General features: G+C 42.1%; 1 protein-coding gene across 3 annotated transcripts; it reads right to left on the bottom strand.

The window, feature by feature from the left end:
* Positions 1–8611: 8611 nt before the first annotated feature.
* On the bottom strand, positions 8612–22287 carry LOC308303519 (beclin-1). 3 transcript variants are annotated; one of them, XM_080747904.1, is made up of 13 exons: positions 21117–21215; positions 20997–21025; positions 18592–18746; positions 17812–17876; positions 17606–17664; positions 17079–17169; positions 15898–16034; positions 15045–15239; positions 13618–13764; positions 12403–12552; positions 11441–11501; positions 10922–11064; positions 8612–9322 (listed from the first exon to the last, which is right to left on the bottom strand). In XM_080747904.1, the coding sequence occupies exons 3-13, from the start codon at positions 18716–18718 to the stop codon at positions 9154–9156; spliced, it is 1344 nt and encodes a 447-aa protein (XP_080604030.1). In that variant the 5' UTR covers positions 18719–18746; positions 20997–21025; positions 21117–21215; the 3' UTR covers positions 8612–9153. The 3 variants fall into 3 exon arrangements, with proteins under 3 accessions (XP_080604030.1, XP_080604031.1, XP_080604029.1); XM_080747905.1 differs by lacking the exons at positions 20997–21025; positions 21117–21215 and adding an exon at positions 22168–22287; XM_080747903.1 differs by lacking the exon at positions 20997–21025 and having other exon boundaries at positions 21092–21257.
* Between the last annotated feature and the right edge of the window lie 2356 nt (positions 22288–24643).

Here is a 24643-nt window from a genome sequence, read left to right as displayed (position 1 = left end):
GTGTGTTGTGAGGGAGAAGGGAAATACACAGATATACAGTATATACACACACCCCCTACCAGGGGCGTCACAAGGGGTGGGGGGGCTGAGTTACTAGGGCCCAAGGTTGGAGGGGCCTTAATTATTTTATACTTTAGCTATTGAAAAATAGCAGATTTTAGACCGAGCTTGTAGACCTGCTATTTTTGAAGTCGTGAAAATGTGTGCAAGCCAACATTTGTAACTCAAAATTTTGCTTCTGGGGGGTCCCTGGAACTAAATATTTTGAGATGGGCCAAATGCATATCATTTTGGGGGTCCTTCACATGAAGAAATGTGAGCACCACTGACATAGGAACGTAGGTTTTTCAAAAGAAAACCTTAGAAGGATTTGAAATATTCAAAGACTCGTACAATTTCACGATCTAATGGTATATACTAAGTAGTATATCTGCTATTTTTCAATAGTTAAAGTACCCAGGGCCCAGAATTTGGTGTGACACCACCTACTGCCCCCCTACTCCTGCAGAGCTCTGCCAGTCGGCTCGGTAGAACCCAAAGGTCCCAAAGGTCTGCGACTATGATGGCCATCACATTTTTAGGTGATAGCTTATCACCTAAAAGTTGAGGTGATAGCTCTTCACCTCAAACTCTGATAATGGCTTAAGGTTCCGGTATTTTGTTTTAGTTCAGTGATTCTCATTTCAAGGACCGACAGTTTCATATGCAGTAGGTCACAGACCCCCCCGCCGGTCTGTATGTTTTCTTTTTTGTTTGTGTTTTTAGCTTTTTATCTCTTTTTTTTTTTTTTCTGTCTTGCCAGTTGGTTGGTTCCTCCCCACACAGATGTGTGTGTTGTCAATTTGTCATTGCTGTTAAGAGCCTATACTGACTCACCTGCCTGGTGTGCGTGCAGTGACCAATGTCACCCTCCCCGCCCCGGCTTCCCTCCCCAGAGCACGGTTTGTATTGCGGAGACGCCCGACAAAGCCGGATGCACTGCGGTGGATTCAAACCCACAACCCTCTGAGGTGGTAAGCAGGCACTTTACCACCGCGCCACCCGAGCGCCTTTGGGTCTGTAGCTCTCGTACAAATGGTGATTCCATTTGTACGCTCTCGGAGCTACAGAGACTCTGAAGGGGTCCATTTTGGACCACTGGTGGTTCCCGAACCCCACGTTGAGAACCAGTTCCTCTAACAGACTCCATTGTGGAAGTTGAAGAATATGCACGGCAGAATTTTCATGATCGTCGTTGCTTGAAACGGTCTCATCTGTCACAAGCTTCATTTCTCTCGGTACTAGAATGATGATCAACTTTCAAAGCCCTCCCTCTCCCTAGTCTCGTAGAGTAGCAATAAGTGACGGTGAAGTTTTTTTTTTTTTTTTTTTGTCAGTTGCTCCTCCGCCCCATGTAAAGCATCTTTGGGTACTTAGGAAAAAGCGCTGTATAAATTTGATATTATTATTATTATTAAATCTAGATCATCTAGTCATTCTCAACCTGTGGACCGTGGGGATAATGTAGTTGGCCCCCGAATAATTAGACAGCAGCAGCAGGTAGGTGGCCATCGACTGGTCGTAACGCCACTCATTGACCAGCAGAGCTCTGTCTAGAGCTTGGGAACCACTAGTCGAGAGCGTTTCAAGTGGACCACCATCTCAGTGATGCAGTCCTCATTTATACTAGGATTTATGAATAATAACATTCATATAAAATAAAATCGTAATGTAATGCGGTTTTATTTTTTATAATTTGGAATTTAACGTAATATGTGAGTTCCATTGATCCAAGCCGGAACACAATCGATTGATTGATTAAAACAAAAGTGTTCACGCGATGGCTTTTCAAGGGGCTTAGCCTGCCTTTAATTACTTTTCCAGCTCAGATTTTCACTCCAAGTTAACGTCAAACACCTGTCCAATTCCAATGGTTCTGCAGGAGCCGGCCTGTGTATGCCGCTTGAAGTGTGTCTCCATTCTCTACTGATTGACCATCTCGGGTCTTAAACCACCACCGCATCCAGGGAGGGGGCGCTATTCACTTTCACCAAGCACAACCTCTTTGCAGAAGTCTATTGCGACTTGATCAGTTTCAAACATGATGGACCAGTTCTGTCGCTGGTCAACATAAAAAGTGCAATAGTTGTTGGTTTGAACCGTGAAACGAAGCCAGTATGAATTAGGGATGGGACAATACGCAATATTATCGTTTATCATGATAAAAAACGCCTCCTCCTCCGTCATGCACTGGGATCAATTCACCTTTTATTTGCCGAGCTGCATATCCGGTACCACTTAAACCCTCTATAATTGGTAAAAGGTACTTACGGTATTATATACGTACTTAAAAGTCTTTTTTTCACTCTCAATCAATTGTCTTTGCCAATAAATAATCTAAAGCTCAGAACGCGTCGCAACGTGTTGGCAAATGTTCCGCCCCAGGATAATGGATTTTGATTATCGCGATAATATCGTAAATCGCAATTTCTTTTGTCACAATAATCGTCGTCTCTCGATTACAGACTTCTGCATTGCTGCAAAGGGAAAAGAGCGACAGAACTTTTCCCTGATGATAGGCTAGGCAGATGTTAGGCTAGGCAGATGATAGGCTAGGCAGATGATAGGCTAGGCAGATTGCAATAATCGTGATATGAAATGTTCATATCGTCCCATCCCTAGTATGAATCCTGGCGGCGGTAACTTGTTTCTGCTGGCTCACATAAAGCACCTTTGACCACGGTTCAGATGGCACAAATCATCTGGGGACCTCCAAAATAATTTGGGGACCCCCCGGGGGGTCCCGACCCACAGGTTGAGGACCACTGATTTAAGCTGTTTTGCGGTCAGAAAAGTGTTGGCACAAACATTAGGATTGTATGGATAATTTAACATGAATATACATAATACTGATATAAAAGGAAAGTTGTGGCATTTTTTCTTTAAAACACTGAAAAGGATATCTGTGATAATCAGCAACTTCAGTTGATTCAACTGATCCAATCGATGTATTGATCGTTTAAAGTCAACTTGCTCTGGACAGAAGGGAGGGCCACGGACACTTTCCGTATTTTCAAATGGACCCTGATCCATAAATGTTTGGAAAGGGCTTTAACTCCTTAGACTCAATGTGCTGTTATTTTTCTTTTGGTCGATCAACTTTATTCATTTAAAAAGGAAATGTAACACCTTTAAACAATGGTTGGTGGTAATAATACATTCAGAATATTTAATACAATTATGTTGGCATTATATGTTGTCCATTAACAGAGTAATGGCCCAGAAACATATGGTTTTTAATGTTGTCCTTTCCAATCAGCCTTTTCCTCCATCAACATTTGCTGCAGTTCTTCTTGTCGATGTCTGTTAATTGGTTGACATGCGACCAGTTGCTGCTGACAGTCTACCAGCTTTTTCTGTGTTTTTGGGCACAGTTTGCACAGCCCATACTTTTCCTCTTCGCTCCTGGCGAAGCCTCCCTACTGGTCAATATGTGCTTCTTATCCTGATTAAGTCCTCACTGTAGGGACAGCAGTGGCTGTGTGTGTTTGAACGGTGGTTCCAGTTGATGTAGCCTATTTGCTGCCATTGCTCTTGTCAAAGGAGGTCTGATGGGTGCCATTTCTGAAGGTAGTCCACTGGGCAGTGTGGGAAGGTGAGACATTTTATGCAGCCTTCATGTCCTGTTGCAACCTAGTCCAGGTGCAACAGTAGTATGCTACGCTTTTCTGACTGCAATACAGCTTAAACCAGGGGTCTTCAACGTTTTCTGGCCAAGGACCCCTTAGCTGAGAGCGAGATAAAGCAGGGACCCCCACTACGTATTGTATAAAATTGTGTTGCAGATTAAACATTTTCATAGATTTCTGACAGCAATATCATCAGTGTAGGTTGTTGGTTTAATGCGTATTTTTAGACATTGAACGACTTGGACCGTCAATACTTGGTCTGCTTTTCTTTTCACTCTCTAGACCAAAACTCTTTGCCGATCTACAAGCTTTGTAGACTCATCAGCTATTCTTGGCTAATGTTCCACACAGAAGTTCTTATCACACAAAGACTTGGAGGACCCCCTGTAGTAACTCTGAGGACCCCCTGTTGAAGACCCCTGGCTTAAACGATGAACTGAATCAAAATTCTCTGCACAGAGAACATTGGCCGACAGAAAGTTCAGTCTGCTAGATTCCCCGTTACCTGATGAGGTCCGTGTCTCCCAGCAAAGCCAGTACGCTGGTCAGCATCGCCTTCATGTTCCTGGAGAGCAGAGAGGAGAATACATCCACATATTCCCTCCCCATGTGCCCGCCAATCACTCTGTCCAATAGGTGGTCCCAGGGTGGTAAGAATCTTTATAGTGTCTGCCAGTGTGTTCAACAACAGAATCCATGTTGGATTCTGTTGTTGAACACACTGGCAGGCTGACAGGCGAGGGCCTGTGCAAGTTGCTCTTTCAGCTTTTTCACCTCAGCCTGCAACTGCCTCACATTTCCCTGTGTGTCTTCATTTATCATAGCCTTATTCTTTATCAGCTTTGCTCTCTGGGCAAACTGCAGAGTAGATAGTGTTTCTCCGAAACACTTTAAAGTCCCTTTAAAGTCCCTTTAACAAGAGAGTCCCTTAGCAAGAAGGTGAGTTTAGAATCCCTGTAGTTGATATGACTGTTCTTCCCGTTGAAAACATCAACCAGTGCCATGAGTGGCCAAGGCTCATAAGGGAGAGATTGATGTTGCTGGCCTCCTTCAGTCTTGTAAATCTCAATGAACGAACATTTGCAAAGGAATGTCTTGGTCTTCTCAGACTCGTTCATGAGAAAAAATGGATACTCAAAACTTCGAGGAATGACACCCCTCAGTTAATCTGTGAAGTTGTCAGAGTCAGATGGGCCTAGCATAGTGAACGTTTTTCCTGAGCCAGTTTGTCCATAGGCAAAGAGTGTGCTGTTGTATCCAAAGATTTGCCATTTCAGATCATGACAATTGACAAGCCAGTGGGCCAATTACATCTACAAGCACACAACGCCTCGCAACCGCGAGGCGTTGTGCTTGTAGATCTGCTGTTTTCACTACTTTTGTGCGACAGCCTTGTACGATGAAGCAGGGCTTTGCTTTGCGAAAAAAAGTTACAAATTTGAAACTTGGAGATACGAGGTTTCTGCCCGACAGTGACGATTTACTTTGTTGGCCGCCCAGCCCCCAAAATGGAATGAAGGCCGACATTTTATTTGTATTTTTTTTCCTAATGGCCGGCCTGGACCGGCCGGGAATGAACCGGCCGTTCGGGAGTTGTCCCGCTTTTCCCAATGGCCAGCACGTCCCTGGGTGGTCCTCATCTATGGAGCGTGCCGACACAACTGTATCTGCACTAGGTGTCATGATAGATCTGGAGATTCCAGTAGCCTCCGAGGGGGGAGCAGCAGTATTTCCAGACTCTTCCGCCTGGGCTCTCCTCCTCATAAGTAGGTTAAAGTGATGTTGCTTTGAATGTCAAGGAACCGCTGAGGCTGCATTTCAATAACTTTGATGCAGCGCAGGAGGCAGCAGGTGCTTTGCTCTGGGGATGGGTCAGGAAGGAATGTCTTTCAGTCACCTTCACTGTTATGTTGGTGTAGCCAACTGAGTTGAGTGTCAGCTTTTTTTTGGCACCACAGAGGATTTTCCTCATTTTTATTGTTACTGTTACTTTTGACCAGGGTTCTCAATTTCTACCTACACTCATGGGAGGTGTTGGTTGTGTTCTGAGCTTTTTTTTTTTTTTGCTTCTGCTAGAAGAGGAGCAGCAGCACAGGAGGGCTTCACTCTTTACTAGTACAAAGGAAGTACACTTGAGGTTGAATCTGGTTATCTTCCAAGCTTCCCAATTAGCCCTATTCATGGCCCGCCCACTCAGCATCCCCCTTTTGCTGAAGTCACGTTTTGAAGGGGAAACCCCGCTAAAAGCCCATAGAGTTAACGCAAATTTAATGCAATTTCCGAATAGTAAAGTATAAAATACGGCTAGCATGATCAAGAACACAAGATAGTAAAAGGCACAAAGCATTATAATTTACTTTACCATTCCAAATAATGATTTATTGGCCTAAGTCCAGCTATTTCTGTTATAGTTTCCCCTTCTAAACTGCATCAGGAAGTTGCTGAGAAATTTGTTGAGTGGGCGGGCCGTGAATAGGGCTAATAAATAGTTGAGGCCGATAAGTGTCCTTTGTAGTGAAGGTGGTATCTTTCACCAGTTCAGTTTCAAAGAACGTATCATCTGTCAATTGTTCTACCATCTGGCTCTCCGGGCTCATCCAATGCGTTCTTTTGCTTCTTTCTCCTAGTATTTCATTAAACAGGCTAGTATTCTCTTAAAGTCTGTGCATACATTTAGAGCCTCCTTCCCAAAGTGTGAGGAAGGTACTACACCCAGGCCCAGGGCAACTAAACCCAAATAAAGAAACGATGCCCGCTTCATTGTATTTCAACACCAGACTATCGGTAGGCAGAGATCTCAGAGAATATCCTTCCCTTCTGAGTTTGAGACTGGGGCATAGTTGAGAAAAGAGATTTACTGATGAGTCATGACCAAAGTTAATGTTGTTGTTCGAAGCTTCGGAAATGTTTGATACAAACTAGGGTCATTTGTACACAAGGATTTGCCTGGTTTTCTTTTTGACCCTTTGAATTATTGTATTGGATAACTGGAAGTTGGACTTTGCTCTTTCAGCAGTCAGTACATATTTTTTCATGAGATTTCCAGACCGTTTTCATGTTATGGTTTTCATGTAAGATGACTATTGAATGGCTGTTACGAGGAGATGTTCAATTCCTCAACAGAACAGAATATGAAAGCATTAAAACCAACATTTGGTTAAACTGTTTCTTTGTTTTGATTGATTTGGGGGGGAAAGAATAACTTGCATGTGTCACAAAAATCACTTTATTGTAAATCATGTAGTGTTTCACAAGAGTTGCTTTCAATGTGTTTAATGTACAATGTACACTTGAATGACCATAATCCTACAATCAACCGGTGTAATCTGAGCAAAGCTCGTGCCACCCACACTGGTGATTAGACCAGGGTTCCCACACATTTTCACCAATTCATTTCCAAATCTTTTCCAGAATATTTAACCCAATTTCCAGGACTATATAACAATAATTCAGCTCAATAACAAGTCGCTTACTCCTATGCCAGTGGTTCTCAACCTTTTCAGGCTGTGACCCCCGAAATGATCATATTTTAACTGGGGACCTGGCACCCTGACGAGCACTAAGAGTTGAGGAATTTTGTATAACACGGTTCTATTGTGAAAATAGCAGATCTACATGCTCACAAGGCGTTGTGAGCATGTAGATCGGCTATTTTCACAATTTCTGCCTCTATACAGGTATATTTGACAATTTGGCCCATGTTCAATTTGTCATTTCAGAGGTATTAACAAAATCAATAACCAAAGACAATGCATAGATATTTATTCCAAGACCTTCCAGGACCCTTGATAAATTCCAAAACTTTTCCAGTACTGGAAAAATGTTTTTTTCTAATTTCAAAATATTTCCAGGAGCCCTGACTGAGTAATCAGAGCAAAGCTCATGCCACCCACACAGGTGATTAGACCATAGATATAGAAAGCTAGATACCTCTTCCGCCACTGGAGTTCATTGGATGGACCTGTCAAACAGGGTAGGAAGTGAAAAAGGAGTCCCCGCATCTGATTGGCCTACCGGCTACCGAACGTCCCCTTCTGTGACGCACGTGTGCCTTAAGACGGACACCCCAGAGCCGAGGGAGGCGTCTACCTTTTCATGTCTATGGATTAGACTGCTTCTGCACAAGAACATTTACGGAAATGGACACATCGACGCATTATGAAGCCCATTGTGTGACCGACCGTGCCCCTAGGGAATCCAACCGTGTGTCCTTTGTAATTGGTCCGGGCTGCATCCAATCGAATTGTGGCAACACCCTAACGGGCAGGCGCTTACAGAACTGAGGGGTCTAATTATATAACAAGAAGAGGTCTAATTAATCAGCCAAAATACCTGAAAACAACTGTGTGGGCGAAACTCAGAGCGTTCTATATGGTCAAGTAAATGTTTTTGAACAATAATGACATGGTTTGTATATAAGGGTTTCAGTGCGTAAAGGACCCCAACACATCTCTAAACCGACAGAAGGTGGTACTGTTTGTAGGGAAAGTATTGTTTGACAGTGCATGGCATGCGTATCCATCTACGTGGAAACAGATATAAAGGTGTTAGTCAAGGTACACAAGTCTGTTGGTTATTGGCACGACTACCCAGTAAAATGCTCAGTGTTCAATTATCCATATTGTAACTGAGCGTATGCAAATGTAATCGAATGGACACATTCCCATTCAGTGCGTCGATGGCATTCGAAGCCGCTGACTTGTGTGTATACTGTATACAAGCGGAAACAAATGGACGGTCAAGGGTCCATTTGGTTCTCTTTGTACACTCAAAGAGTTAGACCTGTAAGCAGGGGCGTCACACCAAATTCTGGGCCCTGGGTACAAGGATTCACTGCGGGCCCCCCATGAATGTTAACTGTTGAAAAATAGCAGATATACAAGCTCACTGCTGCGAGCTTGTATATCTGCTATTTTTGAAAAATCGTGAAAATGTGTGCAAGAAACCTATGTCAAGGACCCCCAAGATGATATGTATTTGGCCACGGACCCCGATCTCAAAATATTTAGTTCCAGGGACCCCCCAGAAGCAAAATTTGAGTTAGAAATGTTCACTTAAAAAAAAACACAAATATTCAAAGATTTTCAGACATTTTCACAACTTTTCAAAAATAGCAGATCTACAAGCTCGCAGCGCGGCACTCGGTGCCGCGCTGTGAGCTTGTATATCTGCTATTTTTCGATAGATACGTTTATTAGGGCCCCTCCACCTTGGGCCCCAGCAACTCAGTCCCACTTTCCTACCCCTTGTGACGCCCCTGCCTGTAAGGGTCCATTTGGAAACCTGTCAACTTGTGTCAAGGAAGGATCTGTCTGAATGGACCACTGCTCCACGCGTTCCTGCAGAATTCAACCTAGCAGACCTTTTCCAGTCCTCTTGACTGCCTCCTATAAAAAGGAGCATTCTTGTCAACAACACAACGTCCATTATGTCCAACAGGATGCACGGTTCCAGTCCCTCCATTCCCTTGAGCAGGAACTAAAGCCTATCGGTTGTAGAACTGAGAGGAGACCCAGGCCAGCCCCCACTTGAGGTTGGTCAGCATGAACTTCAGGGCCTTGGTCCACTGCTCTTCCGAGTTGAACTGGGTCTTGATGGAGTAGGAACCGCCGCTGCCTCCCGTGTCTTCGATCTTGCCCTTCTCCACGTCCATCCTAAAACCATACAAGTAAAACACACAATGGAATGGTCACGTATTATGAAAGCCAACTTACAACACTAAATTGTGTGGTGTCTTTTGCTTATCTTAGAAATATATATTTAGTCCATTATTTCTTTTCATCATAGTCGTAGTGTTCGCAACTTCGCATAGACACCTGACAAAGCACTTTATAGTCTGGATGTGCTTGTTTCTCACTTGTTTACTGCATCTATGATAATATAATATATACCTATTTCGGTTCCCCAGGCAGGCTCCCTAACCATTCAGCTATGCCGCCCCGATAACATAATAACGTGCCCAAAATGGGGACTGCCAATAAGTCCTACATCCCATTAGTCCTACATCTCATTAGTCCTAATTTGGTTAGGGTTAGGTTTTAGGGTTAGGTTTAGGCATAGTTGTATGAACTGAGGTTAGGGTTTGGGTTAGGTTTAAGCATAGTATTTTCACCAGGTTAACATTCACCAGATTCGGACTAATGTGTAGGAACAATGAAATGTAAGACCAATGCCATGGCAACCCCAACATAGGGGTGCCAGGTTCAAAGTGATAGATTATCAAATAGTGTCATGGGCCTAATTAGCATTTACAGCAGTGGTTCTCAAACATTTGCGTTCATTTTACGGTACGTAAATATCTAAATATTTATCCCTAAAATACACAGTGTCACAAGGACAACTTGGGAGAATATGTGTTCCATTATGACAGATTGAAAATAACTTGTGAACTAATACTTGACGTTTAACCACTTGAAAACCCAGCATCCCTATTCTGGGGTAAATGTAATCAAAAATAGCCGATTGCGACACGTTATGAGCTTGTAGATTGTAGCTATTTTTGGTGAAGAGATTTGGTGTACAGATTTAAAAGGAACCAGAACAGGTCCAGTACAGTCAGTAAGGGTCTATGTGATATTGATCAATTCTAAATATTATCAAAGTATCCTGCGGCACCCCTGGACTCGCATCACTGCACCCACTTTGAGAAACCCTGCTGTACAGCCATGGGAGGTCTCCTTTTATAAGCTCAATAATCTGCTCCCATTAAAAGATGGGATCTATGGCTCTTTGAAGTGAGCCGGATCTCTGGGATCATCATCTCTGGCTCATTTTAGTTACTACTTACTTTGTAGATTTTGTTATAATCACAAATCACGTCAGCCATATACATTTCGGCCATATATACATTTCTGCCAATGCGTCGCAACACATTGACTACTTTCAAATGATTTTTCTACATTTTATTCATTGGAAAACCTGTGAAATAAAATGGGTCATTCTGCTTAATGAGTAGTTTCTACTATTGGTACTTTAACTACGTTTTGACAGCAATACTTTTGTACTTTTACTCGAGTACATTTTAATTCCGAACTTCCACTTGTGGCAGAGTATTTCTACATTTCAGTATTGATACTTTTACTTAAAGAATGTACTCCCCCCTCATGAAAAAAAAAGAACGATTCCCTACTGTGAACGGATCCCATCGTTCATTTTCAAAGAGCCGTCCAAAAGACTCGATTCGTTCGCGAACGTCCCACCTTTAGCTCCCATTCATTCCCAGCAGAAGGTTCTCAGGCTACTACTGTACTTGCCTGTAGGGCAGACAGAAGCCCGTGTCTCCCTTCTCCACCTCCTCTTTGAACTGCTGGACACAGTCCAGGAAGGCCACCATGGCGTGGTCAAACTTGTTGTCCCAGAAGAAGCGCAGGCCTCCCGAGCAGTACAGAGGCAGCTCCTGAAAAGAGACATGGCATGGAATAAAAAAAGCTAAATAAAATATCATGACATTTTTGTCAGGTCAAATCATACATTTGTGAAACAGCATGAAAGGAACTAGCCTGGAAACCACACGAACCTGCCATTGTAAAAACACATTTCCCCTAGTAGGCAGATTCGGTCTGGCACTGCTCAGTTAGGAGGGAGGATTTCACTCCCTCCTAAGTTGCGGGGCAATCAGGACCCAGTATGCAAATATGTGGCGGCTTTCTCACCAGAGGCATTTTTTTAATCCACCCCTTGGAAATGCAGGTTCAATACAGAGATTCCAGACTAATATCTACGCAGTGTTTTTTTTTTTAAGGTTTCTGTCAGTAGTTTGACGTTTTTCTTACCTTGGACTTGTCAGTCAGTGATTCCAGGTAAGAGTGGTTTCCGTATGGCACCAGGCGATACCTGCAACCCATGGATGAAACTAGTTGATTATAATGCACCCTGGCATGGCGGCTTCACCACTTTAAACCCCTGTGGTCTTAGAAGACTGGACTTCTACAAGCTCATGATGGCGAGTTGGCGACGTATTGTGAGCTTGTAGATCTGCTATTTTGGGCTAGGGTTCGCCCCCAGAATATGGACACTGGGGTTGAAGTGGCTTAAACATAAAAAAAAAAACACACTTCCACTATCAAGGTGTTCTACAGTGGATATAAACTTTCAGTATTTGAATCTACAGAAGCACACCATAGCATACATATCTTCTTTGTGTTACGGATGGATCCACTTCTGCATATTGATCTACTGACAAAGTTTGGATCCCATTAAGAGTTTTCATTGTGTTGGAAGAAGTCAAACTATCTGTGTGTCTGTCTTAGTTGTGTTTATGTACGGCAGGGGCCTTCAACAGGGGGTCCGGGACCCCTAGGGGGTCCTCAAAGGGGGGCCGCCAAATCTTTGTGCGATAGGAACTTGTATTTTTCCCCCTTTCTTATATTAACCACTTAAATCCTAGCGTCCATATTCTGAGAAATGTACTCAAACATAGTAGATCTACAAGCTCACAACGCCTCGCAGTTGTAGATCGTCTATTTTCGGCAAAGAGCTTTGGAGGGGGAAAAGAGCAGACCAAGTACAGTGAACGGACAAGTTTATTAAGTATTGACCGTTCAAGTGGTTAAATATCTGAAAACACACATTAGCATGAATCCAAAATACACTGATTGATCGTGCTGTCAAACAATGAAACTATATCTATGAACAGATTGTGGGGGTCCCTGCTTCATCTCTCTCTCAACTAAGGGGTCCTTGGCCTGTAAACGTTGAAGACCCCTGATGTACGGTAGTGCGTGTGTGTGTGTACCTCTGGAAGCGCAGGCCCATCTTGTTGGCCAGTGCGTGCAGCAGCAGTACGGTCTGTCCCCAGGCGGCGTTGATCTCGTTCCACTCCACAGGGACGCTGGGGAGGCGACCCAGACGGAAGTTGTTGATGGTTCCAAACTGACCGCTGTGCCTGGGGGACGGACAGTGGACAAACGCCAAACCACATCAAACAAGCTGGACAGGACACACTGCTAGGAAAGCCGAGAGCTTTCCCCCAGTCGAACGTCCCTTTCTCTTGCTAATAAGTAATCTCCCTTTTTGCCTTTTAATTTGAATGATTTAGTTATTAGCCTTTTAACCAGTTATTTAAAGTTGTTTTGTTTGTTTGAGTATTGAGAAAAGCACAATTTAGATTGGATTTATTATAAGTGTCTTGTGAGCTGACAGTAGGGATATGAACGGCTTGCAGTTCGCTCATTGTACGGAGCAGAGACGTCACTGAGCACTGCTGTGGCAATCGTTTCAAATAATGAACTATTCAACGTTTAACAAGTCGCTAATAACTCTTATTACCCGGCTTGTTAGAAAGCTTGATTCTGATTGGTCGAGCGCTGAAATCAGAGGTCTGTTATCACCCGATAACAGACCGCTCCGCTCTATAACAGACCGCTGCCTAATCAAAGACTCAGAGCACCTGCTGCAGTCAAGTTGCACTGCGTGAACCTTGTGCTGTAGCCAACATGTCAGCCATGTAAACAACCACACAGCGACATTTACAACTAAACGTTGATCTCAAGAATGTTTTAAAAAATATTTTAAGCGAGAAATAGAGGACGTAGTATCAGAAAATGGATTCTATCTAATCAGCACTTCCTTGTTTTCCAAGGCGACCGTGTCGCGCTGGGAGGACGCCTAGCGCAACACTTGTGGAACACTTCCAGCCGTCTGTAAACAAGGAAATACTTTGTTTTGTTTTTAGTTTTGAGTCAAATTATTACTTTTATTTAGTAGCCGGGTAATAAGCGGGATAATGAATGGCTCCTTGGTGAATGACGACAGATAACTTCCCTTCGGACTGATAACTCCCCTCGGCTAGCGCCTCGGGGAGTTATCAGTCCGTCGGTCAGTTATCTGTCGTCATTCCGCCATTCATTATCCCTTACATAACAGTTGGTGAAAAGGGTTAGTGTGTAAGTGTGTGTGTGTGTGTGTGTGTGTGTGTGTGTGTGTGTGTGTGTGTGTGTGTGTGTTTTACCAGATGTGGAAGGTAGCGTTGAAGACGTTGGTCTTCTTCAGGCGGTCCAGTTGGATCTGACAGTACCTCATCTGGTTGTCCACGCTCTTCAGCTCGTCATCCAGCTCCAGCTGCTGACGCTTGAACTCGCTGTACTCCTTCTGGTACCTGACACACACACGCACGCACACGCACACACACACACACACACACACACACACACACACACACACACACACACACACACACACACACACACACACACACACACACACAAGCACGAGTGGACATTAATATATTATCAGAAACAGAAAGGGCTAGCCCTGAATGACCAACCATAACAGGTCTGTCGAGTGTACAAATGGAACCAAATTGTGCTTATGGACCCTACAGTTCCATTTGGTTCCATTTGTACTCTCTCAGAATTAAGGGGGTCCTTGCAAATAAAACATTTGAGAACGTATGGCTCTAGACTAGCGGTATGACACTATTACAGTGTCATACATATTCAGAAGAAAACCTGGGGACTTGACATTCAGTAATTGCGTACTATGATCAAAATCAGAACATTTAAATGGTGGGTAAAAAAGAAAATCTCAAATTTGCCACGGACAAGGCCGAGTTGTGTACAGACATGTTGCCGGCCCCTGTTCTGGTCCCAGGGGTGTCGCACCAAATTCTGGGCCCTGGGTACAAGGATTCACTGCGGGCCCCCCATGAATGTTTTTCATGCAGGGAGGAGGGGGTTTAACCCATTTAGACTGGGAGCGAAAAACAGCAGATATACAAGCACACAGCGTGGCAACGAGTGCCGCGATGCAAGCTTGTAGATCTGCTATTTTTGAAAAATCGTGAGAATTTGTGCAAGTCTTTGAATAATTTTTGGAAAAACCTGTTCCCCATCTCAAAATATTTTGTTCCAGGGACCCCCCAGAAGCAAAATTTGAGTTACAAATGTTTGCTTAAATATACTCTGTAGCTAAAGTATAAAATAATTAAGGCCCCTCCACCTTGGGCTCAACTCAGTCCCCCCCCCCCTCCCCCGTTACACCCCTGATGGCCCCTGTTCTGGTCACGATTATTCCAAACGTAGGAGACGGTGTCGCATAAATTAGAAGGCGCGGCTTGTGATTGGCTGGAGCGGAGGTCTGGAGCGCTGGGCTGTGGTCACTTGGACCGCGCGGGTGTGAATGTTAACCTCTATGCCTAAACCTTACCAAACCCAAACCCTAACCTCAGTAAAACGATGCCTAACCCTAACCCAAACCCTAACCATAACCTCAGTAAAACTATGCCTAACACTAACCTCAGTAAAACTATGCCTAAACCTAACCCCAACCTTAGTAACCCTGACGCTGGCGAGTGGCCGACGCTGGTGAACGGAAAAGAAGCGCTCCTTCCTCCACCGTCTCCTACGTTTGGAATAACAGCGTTGTGGTCCTACTCACTGCAGCTCCTCGGTGTCCAGCTGCAGGGAGTGCGTGCGTCCCTGGGTGAGCTCCAGGGCCACGGCGGCCCTCTGCTCCTCCACCGCCTCCAGCTCCTGCACCAGCGCCTCCTCCTCCTCGTTGAGCTGACGCAGCTCCGCCAGCAGGCTGTCCTCCTCCTCCACCCGCAGCTGGGACAGCAGCTCCAGGCACTGCCTGCAGTACGGACACAACACACACACACACACATTAGGCCACCGGTTCCCAAGCACTGGGTCACATTTTTTATGGGTCCCTTAATTTTGTTTTGTTTTCCTACATTTAGTATTTAACACATCGGGTGCCCAGGATTATTCAAGATTTAGAAACCCGTTATTTTACTTTCAGCAGCTCTGTGGAAAAAGTAATCACGTACGGTAAGTGTAATCCGAGTATGTACGGGATTTTTTCATGATAGTATTTTCTTTCACTCAGGACAGAAAAATTACAATTGCGGGCATCAGTGCTTTTGTAACGGCCGGTAGAGAAGGCCGCGTTTTAAACATGAATGTGATTTAAAAGTTAGTTAGGAGATAAATGCACTTTTGTGCAGCGGGATAACACTGCTATCTAGGAGGGAACAGGATTTCCCGGTCACTTGATACCCTGTTGCATTTCTCTTCACCACGGTTTGCCTGGTACAGTAGCTACAGATTAATATCGTTTACTGTACAATGCGTCGAACGCGTCATGGGCACACACACGGAGACATCAAAGAGTTTGGCACGTCGTGGACATCCAATGAGTTAAGTACAGTACTACATCTACTTTAGTTACTTCATAACACTGGTCATAGGACAAATTGTGAGCGCAGTGGGCTTGTATATTTATTTACTTGTAGTTCTGGCATTCGTTCTCGGTGATGTTGAGCTGTGTGTCCAGGTGGTCCAGCAGTGTGTCCGTACACTCCTCACACAGCGGGTGGTCCACGTCCGTCTGTCCTGACATGATGTCAAACAGGTTGCTGGTCACCTGCACAGACACAGGAAAGGTACACAGTTAGGGCTGTCGCAATTATTACATAATCGTCTAATCGTGATTATTTGACATAATCGTGATTATTTTTCATAATCGTTTTCATGTTGAAAAATGTTCATATATTTTTAAGAAATTCAAAAATAGTGGAAATAGCAGATCTACAAGCTCACAACGCGTCGCATTGCGACGCGTTGTGAGCTTGTAGATCGGCTATTTCCACTATCAAAGTTATTTCTTAAGTAGTAAGTTGTCAAATATGTCAGTAACTTCTTTGTATATTTAGGTTATGTGTCATATCTACCATGTGCAACTTCAAAGCCTAAAAGCCAAACAGAAATGTAATTATCAACGACAAAAACACAATTAAATCGTTAATCGCCAATTATTTGCGTGACAATTAATCGTCATGTAAAATGTCATATCGTGACAGCCCTATACACAGTCATATGTATGCAATACTGTATGTGTGATTGAATTTGTGTTCATCAGAAATTATAATGAATATATATATGATTATATGAAGTTTTTAAAATCGTTAAAGGGAACTGCTAAGGCAGTGGTTCTCAAACTTGGGGTCGGGACCAAGTGGGGTCCCCAGATTATTTTGTGGATGTCCCCAGATGATTAGCTTAATGTCATTTCTTTTTCCTCCTCACTCAATGGTAAACAAACCAACACACAGTATAAGTGTATACAGGGTATCTGCACATTTATAAACTGAGAATTTAAGGACTTTCAAGTCCGTTTTAATATCAAACCGGCCAAACTGTCAAATAGTGAAAATAGACGCTCTACATGCTCACAACGACTAGCGTTGCGAGGCGTTGTGAGCATGTAGATCTGCTTTTTTTTAACAATATTTGGAACCGAGTCACATTAAATGTAATACCTACAATTCCAAGTGCTTGTCAGGGTGGGGGTCCCCAGTTCAAATATGTTTATTGTGGGGGTCACGGCCTACAAAGGCTTGAGAACCCCTGCGCTACGGAATCAGACCATTAAGAGGGAATTATCAAGTGGGATTGTTAAAATGCTAACCTTGAGTCTGCGGCTCAGGTTCTCCATGGTTCCCCCATCAGACGCCTCTCCTATCAGAGTGAAGCTGTTGGCGCTCTCTGTCGACATCATCCTGCACACAGGCAAAATGTAACCACTTTTCCAACCTGCCGTCTGGATTTTGGGCATGACCAAGAATACACATACTACAGACAAGAATATTCAAACCTTTTCAAAAACAGTGAAAATGGCAGATCTAAAAGAACGTATTGCCATGATGCGACTCCATCATAAGAAGAAGTATAAATTGTGATTATGTGGTTAACTTCAAAGAGGGTACAAATGGTATTTGGTCCCATTTGTACACTCTTATGAGGTTAAATTAAAACTAAGGATTGTATTGTCTGTGAGAGAGTGTTTAGCAGCTGTACAACATTATGTGTCCTAATCAATATTTTAACCATGAAGTCTTTCTGATTTCTCACTGAATGATCAGCAAGACTCAACATGAGAGCCACTTAAACTTGCAGTGTATTTGGAACTAGGGATAATAAATAACAAGGTCTCACCGTGCAGGAGGGATGTATTTCCTGGCAACACCATCTTGCTTGCTTTCCACAAAGGTCTCCTTGGAAAAAAGGTGATAAATTACGGTGATAGGTATAGGACTATTGACAGCAGCATGAGAGTGTTATATGTGTACAGTATCAGTCAGCCCACATTTGTTGTTAAACCTCAGAACTTAACACTTATGAAGAAACTGTTTCAAGCGTACATCTGGTGCAGTCTCCCCTTCATTGCTGTCAGTCTGTTTACTAGGAGTCACGGTGACCAGTGGGGCTGTTCAGAGAGAGCAGGAGAGACTAGTCACTTGATGGAGATCGGACATGTCACATTTTGGACTTCATTCTCACCCTATGGATGGACCCTTAACCACTTAACCCATTCAGAACGGGTACACATTATTGTGTATCATTATTTTATGCTTTAACTATTGAAAAATAGCAGATATACAAGCTCACAGCGCGGCACCGAGTGCCGCGCTGCGAGCTTGTAGATCTGCTATTTTTGAAAAATCGTGAAAATTTGAATTTTGACCCGATTCTATAAGTGTCTTTTAAATCCTTCTAAGATTTTTTTGAAAAACCTATGTTTCTATGTCAGCAATCTAGCTAGCCATCATCAAATAAAAGGTCCTTTTCACTTCAACTGGAGCTCAGTTAGTCTGTTCTTGAGAGACTACTATGTCAGTGGTTCTCAAACCTTTTCATGTGAAGGACCCCCAAAATTATATTTATTTGGCCACGGACCGTCGGACCCCCATCTCAAAATATTTAGTTCCAGGGACCACCCAGAAGAAAGATTTGAGTTACAAATACATATATTCAAAGATTTGCACACATTTTCAGGACTTTTTCAAAAATAGCAGATCTACAAGCTTGCAGCGCGGCACTCGGTGCCACGCTGTGAGCTTGTATATCTGCTATTTTTCAATGGTTAAAGCATTCAATAATCCCAGGCCTAAACTCTAAACCTTGACAACAAACAAGCCTACCGATGAGCTCCTGGATGGTGACCCGGTCGAGGACGTTGAAGGAGGTGTCCAGCTTCAGAGGCTGGCTGCAGCGCTGACACACGAAGCTCACCTGCATGGTACTGCTGGACGACTTGGAGGCCTCCATCCCTGCTAACCCCCAATGCTACTGCTAGCTGCAAGACAAAGCACAGGGTGTGGTTGGGTTCATTAGACCTGAGGCCGATTCTCACAACATCTGCTATTTTCACAATATATCTGAGGCGTGCTACACACAGTTGCGACAGCTATCGTGTCCGTCTAGTCTGAGAATGAGTGGGGGTGGGGTGGTCCAATTCATTGTCAAGGGAGGTCACGTGTTTTTTTGTCATTGCCGTGTCTCTTGGCCAAAAGACAGCCTTCGGTTGAGCAAGAGACATGGCAACGACAAAAAACCAAACAACCTTCCATTGACAATGCATTGGACTCTCCCCTCCCTCCCTCATTCTTAGACGATACGGAGAAGATGTCTCACGCATCTGTGTGATTGCGGCCCAAGAACTGAGTCAAACTAAATGTAATGCCTCGACTCACAATTGCAAGTCCTTGTCAGGATGGGGGTTCAAATATGATTGTTTTGGGCGGTTCAAATGCGATTATTTTGGAGCAGTCCCCGGTTCAAAATCTTCAAATATGATTTTTTTTGTGCGTAGCGGCTTGAGAAGGCAGAGAACCACTGTATTAGACCACCACTGGTTCATGTTAAGGAAAAGATACGCCAGGGACCCCCATGAGAGAAGACTGTAGCAGCAATTCTCAACCATCTTAATATCAAGGACCCCCAGCTTGATATACATGTTAGACTACAGACCCCCATTTGATACCCTTTTGATCTCTGGGACGGGACCCCAATATGCACTGTAGTGTAGCATTAGCTCTGGTCCATCGCATCTCCTCCCGGAGACGCTCTGACAGACCCGTCGGGAAATGGCTAGACTCGAGATTGTCGGCCCCTCCGAGCGCTCAACATCAGTCAAAATAAACAAAACTATTTCACTAATCACCAAACCAAAGGTAGTTTTGCGTTGTTGAAAGTCTATTCTCCGCGGTGGTGCCCCTCAGCACCCCACCTACTCTGTAAAATACATTATTTTTGGCATGAAATAAAGTGCATCCAACTCGACCGCCGCTTATTTCCGGGTTGTGAACCATTGTATCTGCGGTGGCCGCTAGGTGGCCTGAGGTGTGTGCGTTTTATTTCATGACAAAAATAATGTATTTTACATAGTAGGTGGGGTGCTGAGGGGTTCACCACCGCGGAGAATAGACTTTCAACAACGCAAAACTACCTTTGGATTGGTGAGTAGTGAAGTAGTTTAGTTTATTTTGACTGATGTTGAGCGCTCGGAGGGGCCGACAATCTCGAGTCTAGCCATTTCCCGACGGGTCTGTCAGAGCGTCTCCGGGAGGAGACGCGATGGACCAGAGCTAGTGTAGCATCAGCATCATCAGTGTACTAATGGAACCAAATGGGCCTGTGAGGGTCCATTTGGTTCCATTTGGACACACTCTGAGTTACAGACACAGATGGAAAGGGTCCATTTGATTCTACCAATCATTTGACACAGGGCCCTCTGGGACCCCCTCAAGGACCCCTAGGGGTCCCTGGACCTCACTTTGGAAGCACTGTATTAGACCATTCACTTTAAAAAGCAAAATGACCTGGCCACACCACCACCAACCAACAAATGTACAAGATCATCATAACTTTGTACCCAGTGTTTCATATTTTTAGTGACATGTTGTGTCGTTTTTGAATTGAACACATAGGAGCACAATGTAAACAAGTCTCCATGACTTTTTGTGTGTTATCCTTTTAGTCTTAATGTCTGACTGCACCTCCTACCCACCTGACTAATAAAGTATCCAATCAATCTAAAAACAAGGATAACACAGAAGAAAAAGACTCCTGAACGCTTGATTTGATCAGATTTGATTTTGGTCAAAGAAATACGAGTAGTAAACACAATATAACTTGACATAGTTATAATAGATCATCATGGGTAACCTCTTCTTGAAGTTAAAACTGTCTCTTGTCCAAAATGTTTTTAAAAAACTGAATATTTGAAAAATGGCCTTAAACATTAAACAAGTAATATTTCTACAATTTCTACAAAATCCAGGATACATAATACAACTGGCTATCATGCAGACATATCTTGGTCACTCGTTTGTTCCTTAGGTTTGTTTTTCTTGACCACAAATGCTAAGAATGTAATTTAGATGCATGTTGGACAGATGCTAGGTTCCTTGTTTTTATTTTATTTTCATCTGTCCTCCTAGTTTTGAGAACCACATGTCAATATATAGAAGATAGTAAAATAACGAACATACTTGTTTTTATATGCTGAGATTGATATATATATATTGTGGATCAACATACATACCATCATAACAGAACTGGATTAGCCATAGACTGTAAAAAGAATAGGCGATTAGCATTTAGCTAGCAGCTTAGTTGGTACACAAAGGTTTGACTCACTGTTGTGTTGACGCTCGGAGGTTACCTGTGTTTCTTATTAAACGTAGACCTCCTTGGTAGCTCGTTTTTTTTTTAAATAATAATATTAAATGTTTAGTTTCCTAACATTTATGTACAATGTTCACATTGTTTTCCCCTGCAGAGAGTCACGGGACCCGGCCGTTAAATTCCCTGCTTGTTGTTGTTTTGACCGGATGCTGCTGCTAGAGGTGGGACGCTCGCGAACGAATCGGGTCATTTGAACGGCTCTTTAAAATGAACGACGGGATCCGGTTTGCGGGAGCCGTTCCTTTCGACTGAAAAGTAACCTCGCCTCACCAGGCTGAAAAGTGGTAAGAAAGTAACCAATTTTAATATTCTTTAGTAAAAATATCAATACTGCAATCAATGTGGAAATACTCTGCCTGCTGCCACGAGTAGAAGTTCGGAATTAAAATGTACTTGAGTAAAAGTACAAAAGTATTGGTATGAAAATGTACTTAAAGTACAATTTAGTATAAAGTACTCATTGTGCAGAATGTCCCATTTCACATGTTTTTCAATGAAATAAAATAATTAAAAATCATTTGAAAATAGCAGATCTACAAGCTCACAATGCGTCGCAACGCAAAAAAATTGTGAGCTTGTAGATCTGCTATTTTCAAATGGCCGAAAGGGTTGAATTGAATTGTCTTTTGAACGGCTCTTTGAAAGGAACGGATTCCAGAGATCCAGCCCGCTTCAAAGAGCCATAAATCCCATCTCTAGCTGCTGCTTGTTCTTCTTTGGGGTTTTATTATCGCTTGCCAAACAAGATTAGACATGCGTTACCGCCACCGAGTCGGTGGCGGTAACGCATGTCTAATCTTGTGGCACCGACCGGACTGGAGTAGGAAAGCCTGGTGAGGCGAGGTTAGACTGGAGAGTGTGGAACCGTGTGGAACATGAGATTGCGTCCAAAATCACTTTAAATCACGTTAAACACGAACAAGTAAAAACGAACAAATACAACTAATACATATAATGAGATAAAAACGAAGTTATATTTAATAATTCTGTTTATTTTATAAACATACTCCACTACTAGGACTACTCACTCTTTTTCCACCACTGACAGGCTCATCACAGTAGGTGGCGGTAATGCGCATTAACACTAGTTGCCGTCCGCCGGTAAATGGACAACGAAGAGGAGGAGGAGAAGAGAGCGAATAGCCCCGCCCCCAGCCATTCATCAGACAGCTGTTGTGATCTTTAAATCTGTGGTTTGGTTGTGACCTAACCTCGCCCACCAGGCTTTCTCAGTTTGGTTGTGACCTAGTCTCGCGTAGCCAGACAACTATTCCACAATCTCTGAATGCTATATAGAGTCTGGAAGAGCAGCTCCCGAACGGCGAGTATCGGAAGTAGCCACTGCTGCACTGAACTGTAGTCCCATTGGAAACATAACAGAAACACAATAGCTCAGACAAAGTCATTCGAGCTGCCTATTATTGTTATGAGTGTATAGTTTAAGAAAACGTTTGAAAACATCATGGAGGTAACACCAATAACACCAGAGAAAGACGAAATAAAGCCCCCAGAAATGTTGAAAGGAGACATAACGCTTCCAGTAGGACATGTTATTGTTACTGCACCAAGGGAGCGGTTGCGTCATATCCGCTTTATCTCGCACTCATCGTTTCTTCCGTTGCCAGACTGTATGCCGGTGTGGGTCAAATATCTGCTCGCTCTGCCATCCTAGCGCGGGGGTCCTGCGACTGTTGATGACGTCACACAATAGGATCGGCTCTCCGTCTGAGCTCCGTGAAGTGAGCTGCATTAGCGTTTCCGGCCTGGGAGGTAGCTACAATAAGCCAGGCTCCAGCCTTCAAAATAAAAGTGCACTAGCCTTCAAAATAAAAGTTCACTAAATGATGTTTTTTAAAAGACACAAATGTATTTAAAAAATATGTGTATGATATATGTCTCTATACTAGTGTACTTCTAATTGTCCTAACACATTTTCCAGGTTCTTTCAGATTGAAATTCGGGATATGTGAGCTATTAAAGGCCACTTAACATGTTAATTCCATTCTTTCTATTGTAATCCATAGAAGAGCTATCAATTGGTTGTTGATACAAGTAGGCTACACCAGTAGGCCTACACCTAATTAGGTCCAGTTACTTAATTATCAATTTTACTTTATCTGTTTATTTAGATTGGGCAGATGTAATGTAGGCTGGGCTATATTAATGTAAGTAATGAAAATACACCTTGTGTGCATCTACAGCAGGGGTCTTCAACAGGGGGTCCAGGGCCCCTAGGGGTCCTCAGAATTACTACAGGGGAAGACACCAAATCTATGTGTGATAGGACCATTCTTTTAGAATAAATGAACAATCCTCTCATCCCTTTTCTGAGGAGAACTTTAGCAAAAAATAGCAGATCTACACGCTTGTAGATCAGCTATTTTTGGGTTTTTTATTTTATTTTTTGGTTATATTTTTGGTTATATTGTTTTTTTATATTTATATATATATATATATTATATTTATATTATATATATATATAATATATAATATATTATATATATTATTAATATATTATATATATATATTATATTATATTATATATATATTATATATATATATAATATTATATATAATATTATATATATTATATATTATATAATATTATATAATTATATATTATATATTATATATATATAATATAATATTATATAATATAATATATATATTATATATATATATTATATAATATATATATTATATATATATATATATTATATTTTATATTGTTTTTTTATATATTTGTTTATATATATATATATATATATATATATATATATATATATATTTATATAATATATATATATAATATATTATATATATATATATTATATTATATTATATATATATTATATATATATTATATAATATATAATATATAATATAATATATAATATTATATAATTATATATTATATATTATATATATAGTATTATATTATATAATATTATATTAATATTATAATAATATTATAATAATAATATTATATATAATATTATATATTATATTAATATTATAATATTATAATATTATATATTATATTATATTATATATTATATACATATAATATTATATATTATATTATATTATATTATATTATATTATATAATATATATATATATATATTATATTTTATATTGTTTTTTTATATATTTTTTGGGAATGTCATGTTCCAGTGTTCAGTAAAGGTTAGAAGTGAAATTCACAATCATCATATATTAATTATAAAAGAGAAGAATGAACACTGCTGTCCCTGTAGAATGGTGTTGCCATGCTGCGTGGTGGGGCGAAAACAGCCGATCTACAAGCCTACAAAGCGTTGCGCTTGTTATGTGTTGTGAGCTAGTAGGTCTGCTGTGTTCGGCCATATTGTGTGACATTGTGTGACGTCATTTGCAAGCGAAGGACCCCTGCGCAGATATGGAGCCCGAGTACCGACACCGGGAGCATTTGACAAAATCGCGGAGGCAACAGTCTGGCCACGCGAGACTAGTTGTGACCTGA

This window comes from Nannobrachium achirus, assembly GCF_963921795.1.
Source record: "Nannobrachium achirus genome assembly, chromosome: 18".
Taxonomy (NCBI): domain Eukaryota; kingdom Metazoa; phylum Chordata; class Actinopteri; order Myctophiformes; family Myctophidae; genus Nannobrachium; species Nannobrachium achirus.
Note: the sequence above shows the minus strand (reverse complement) of the source record. Positions and strands in the feature narration are given on the sequence as shown.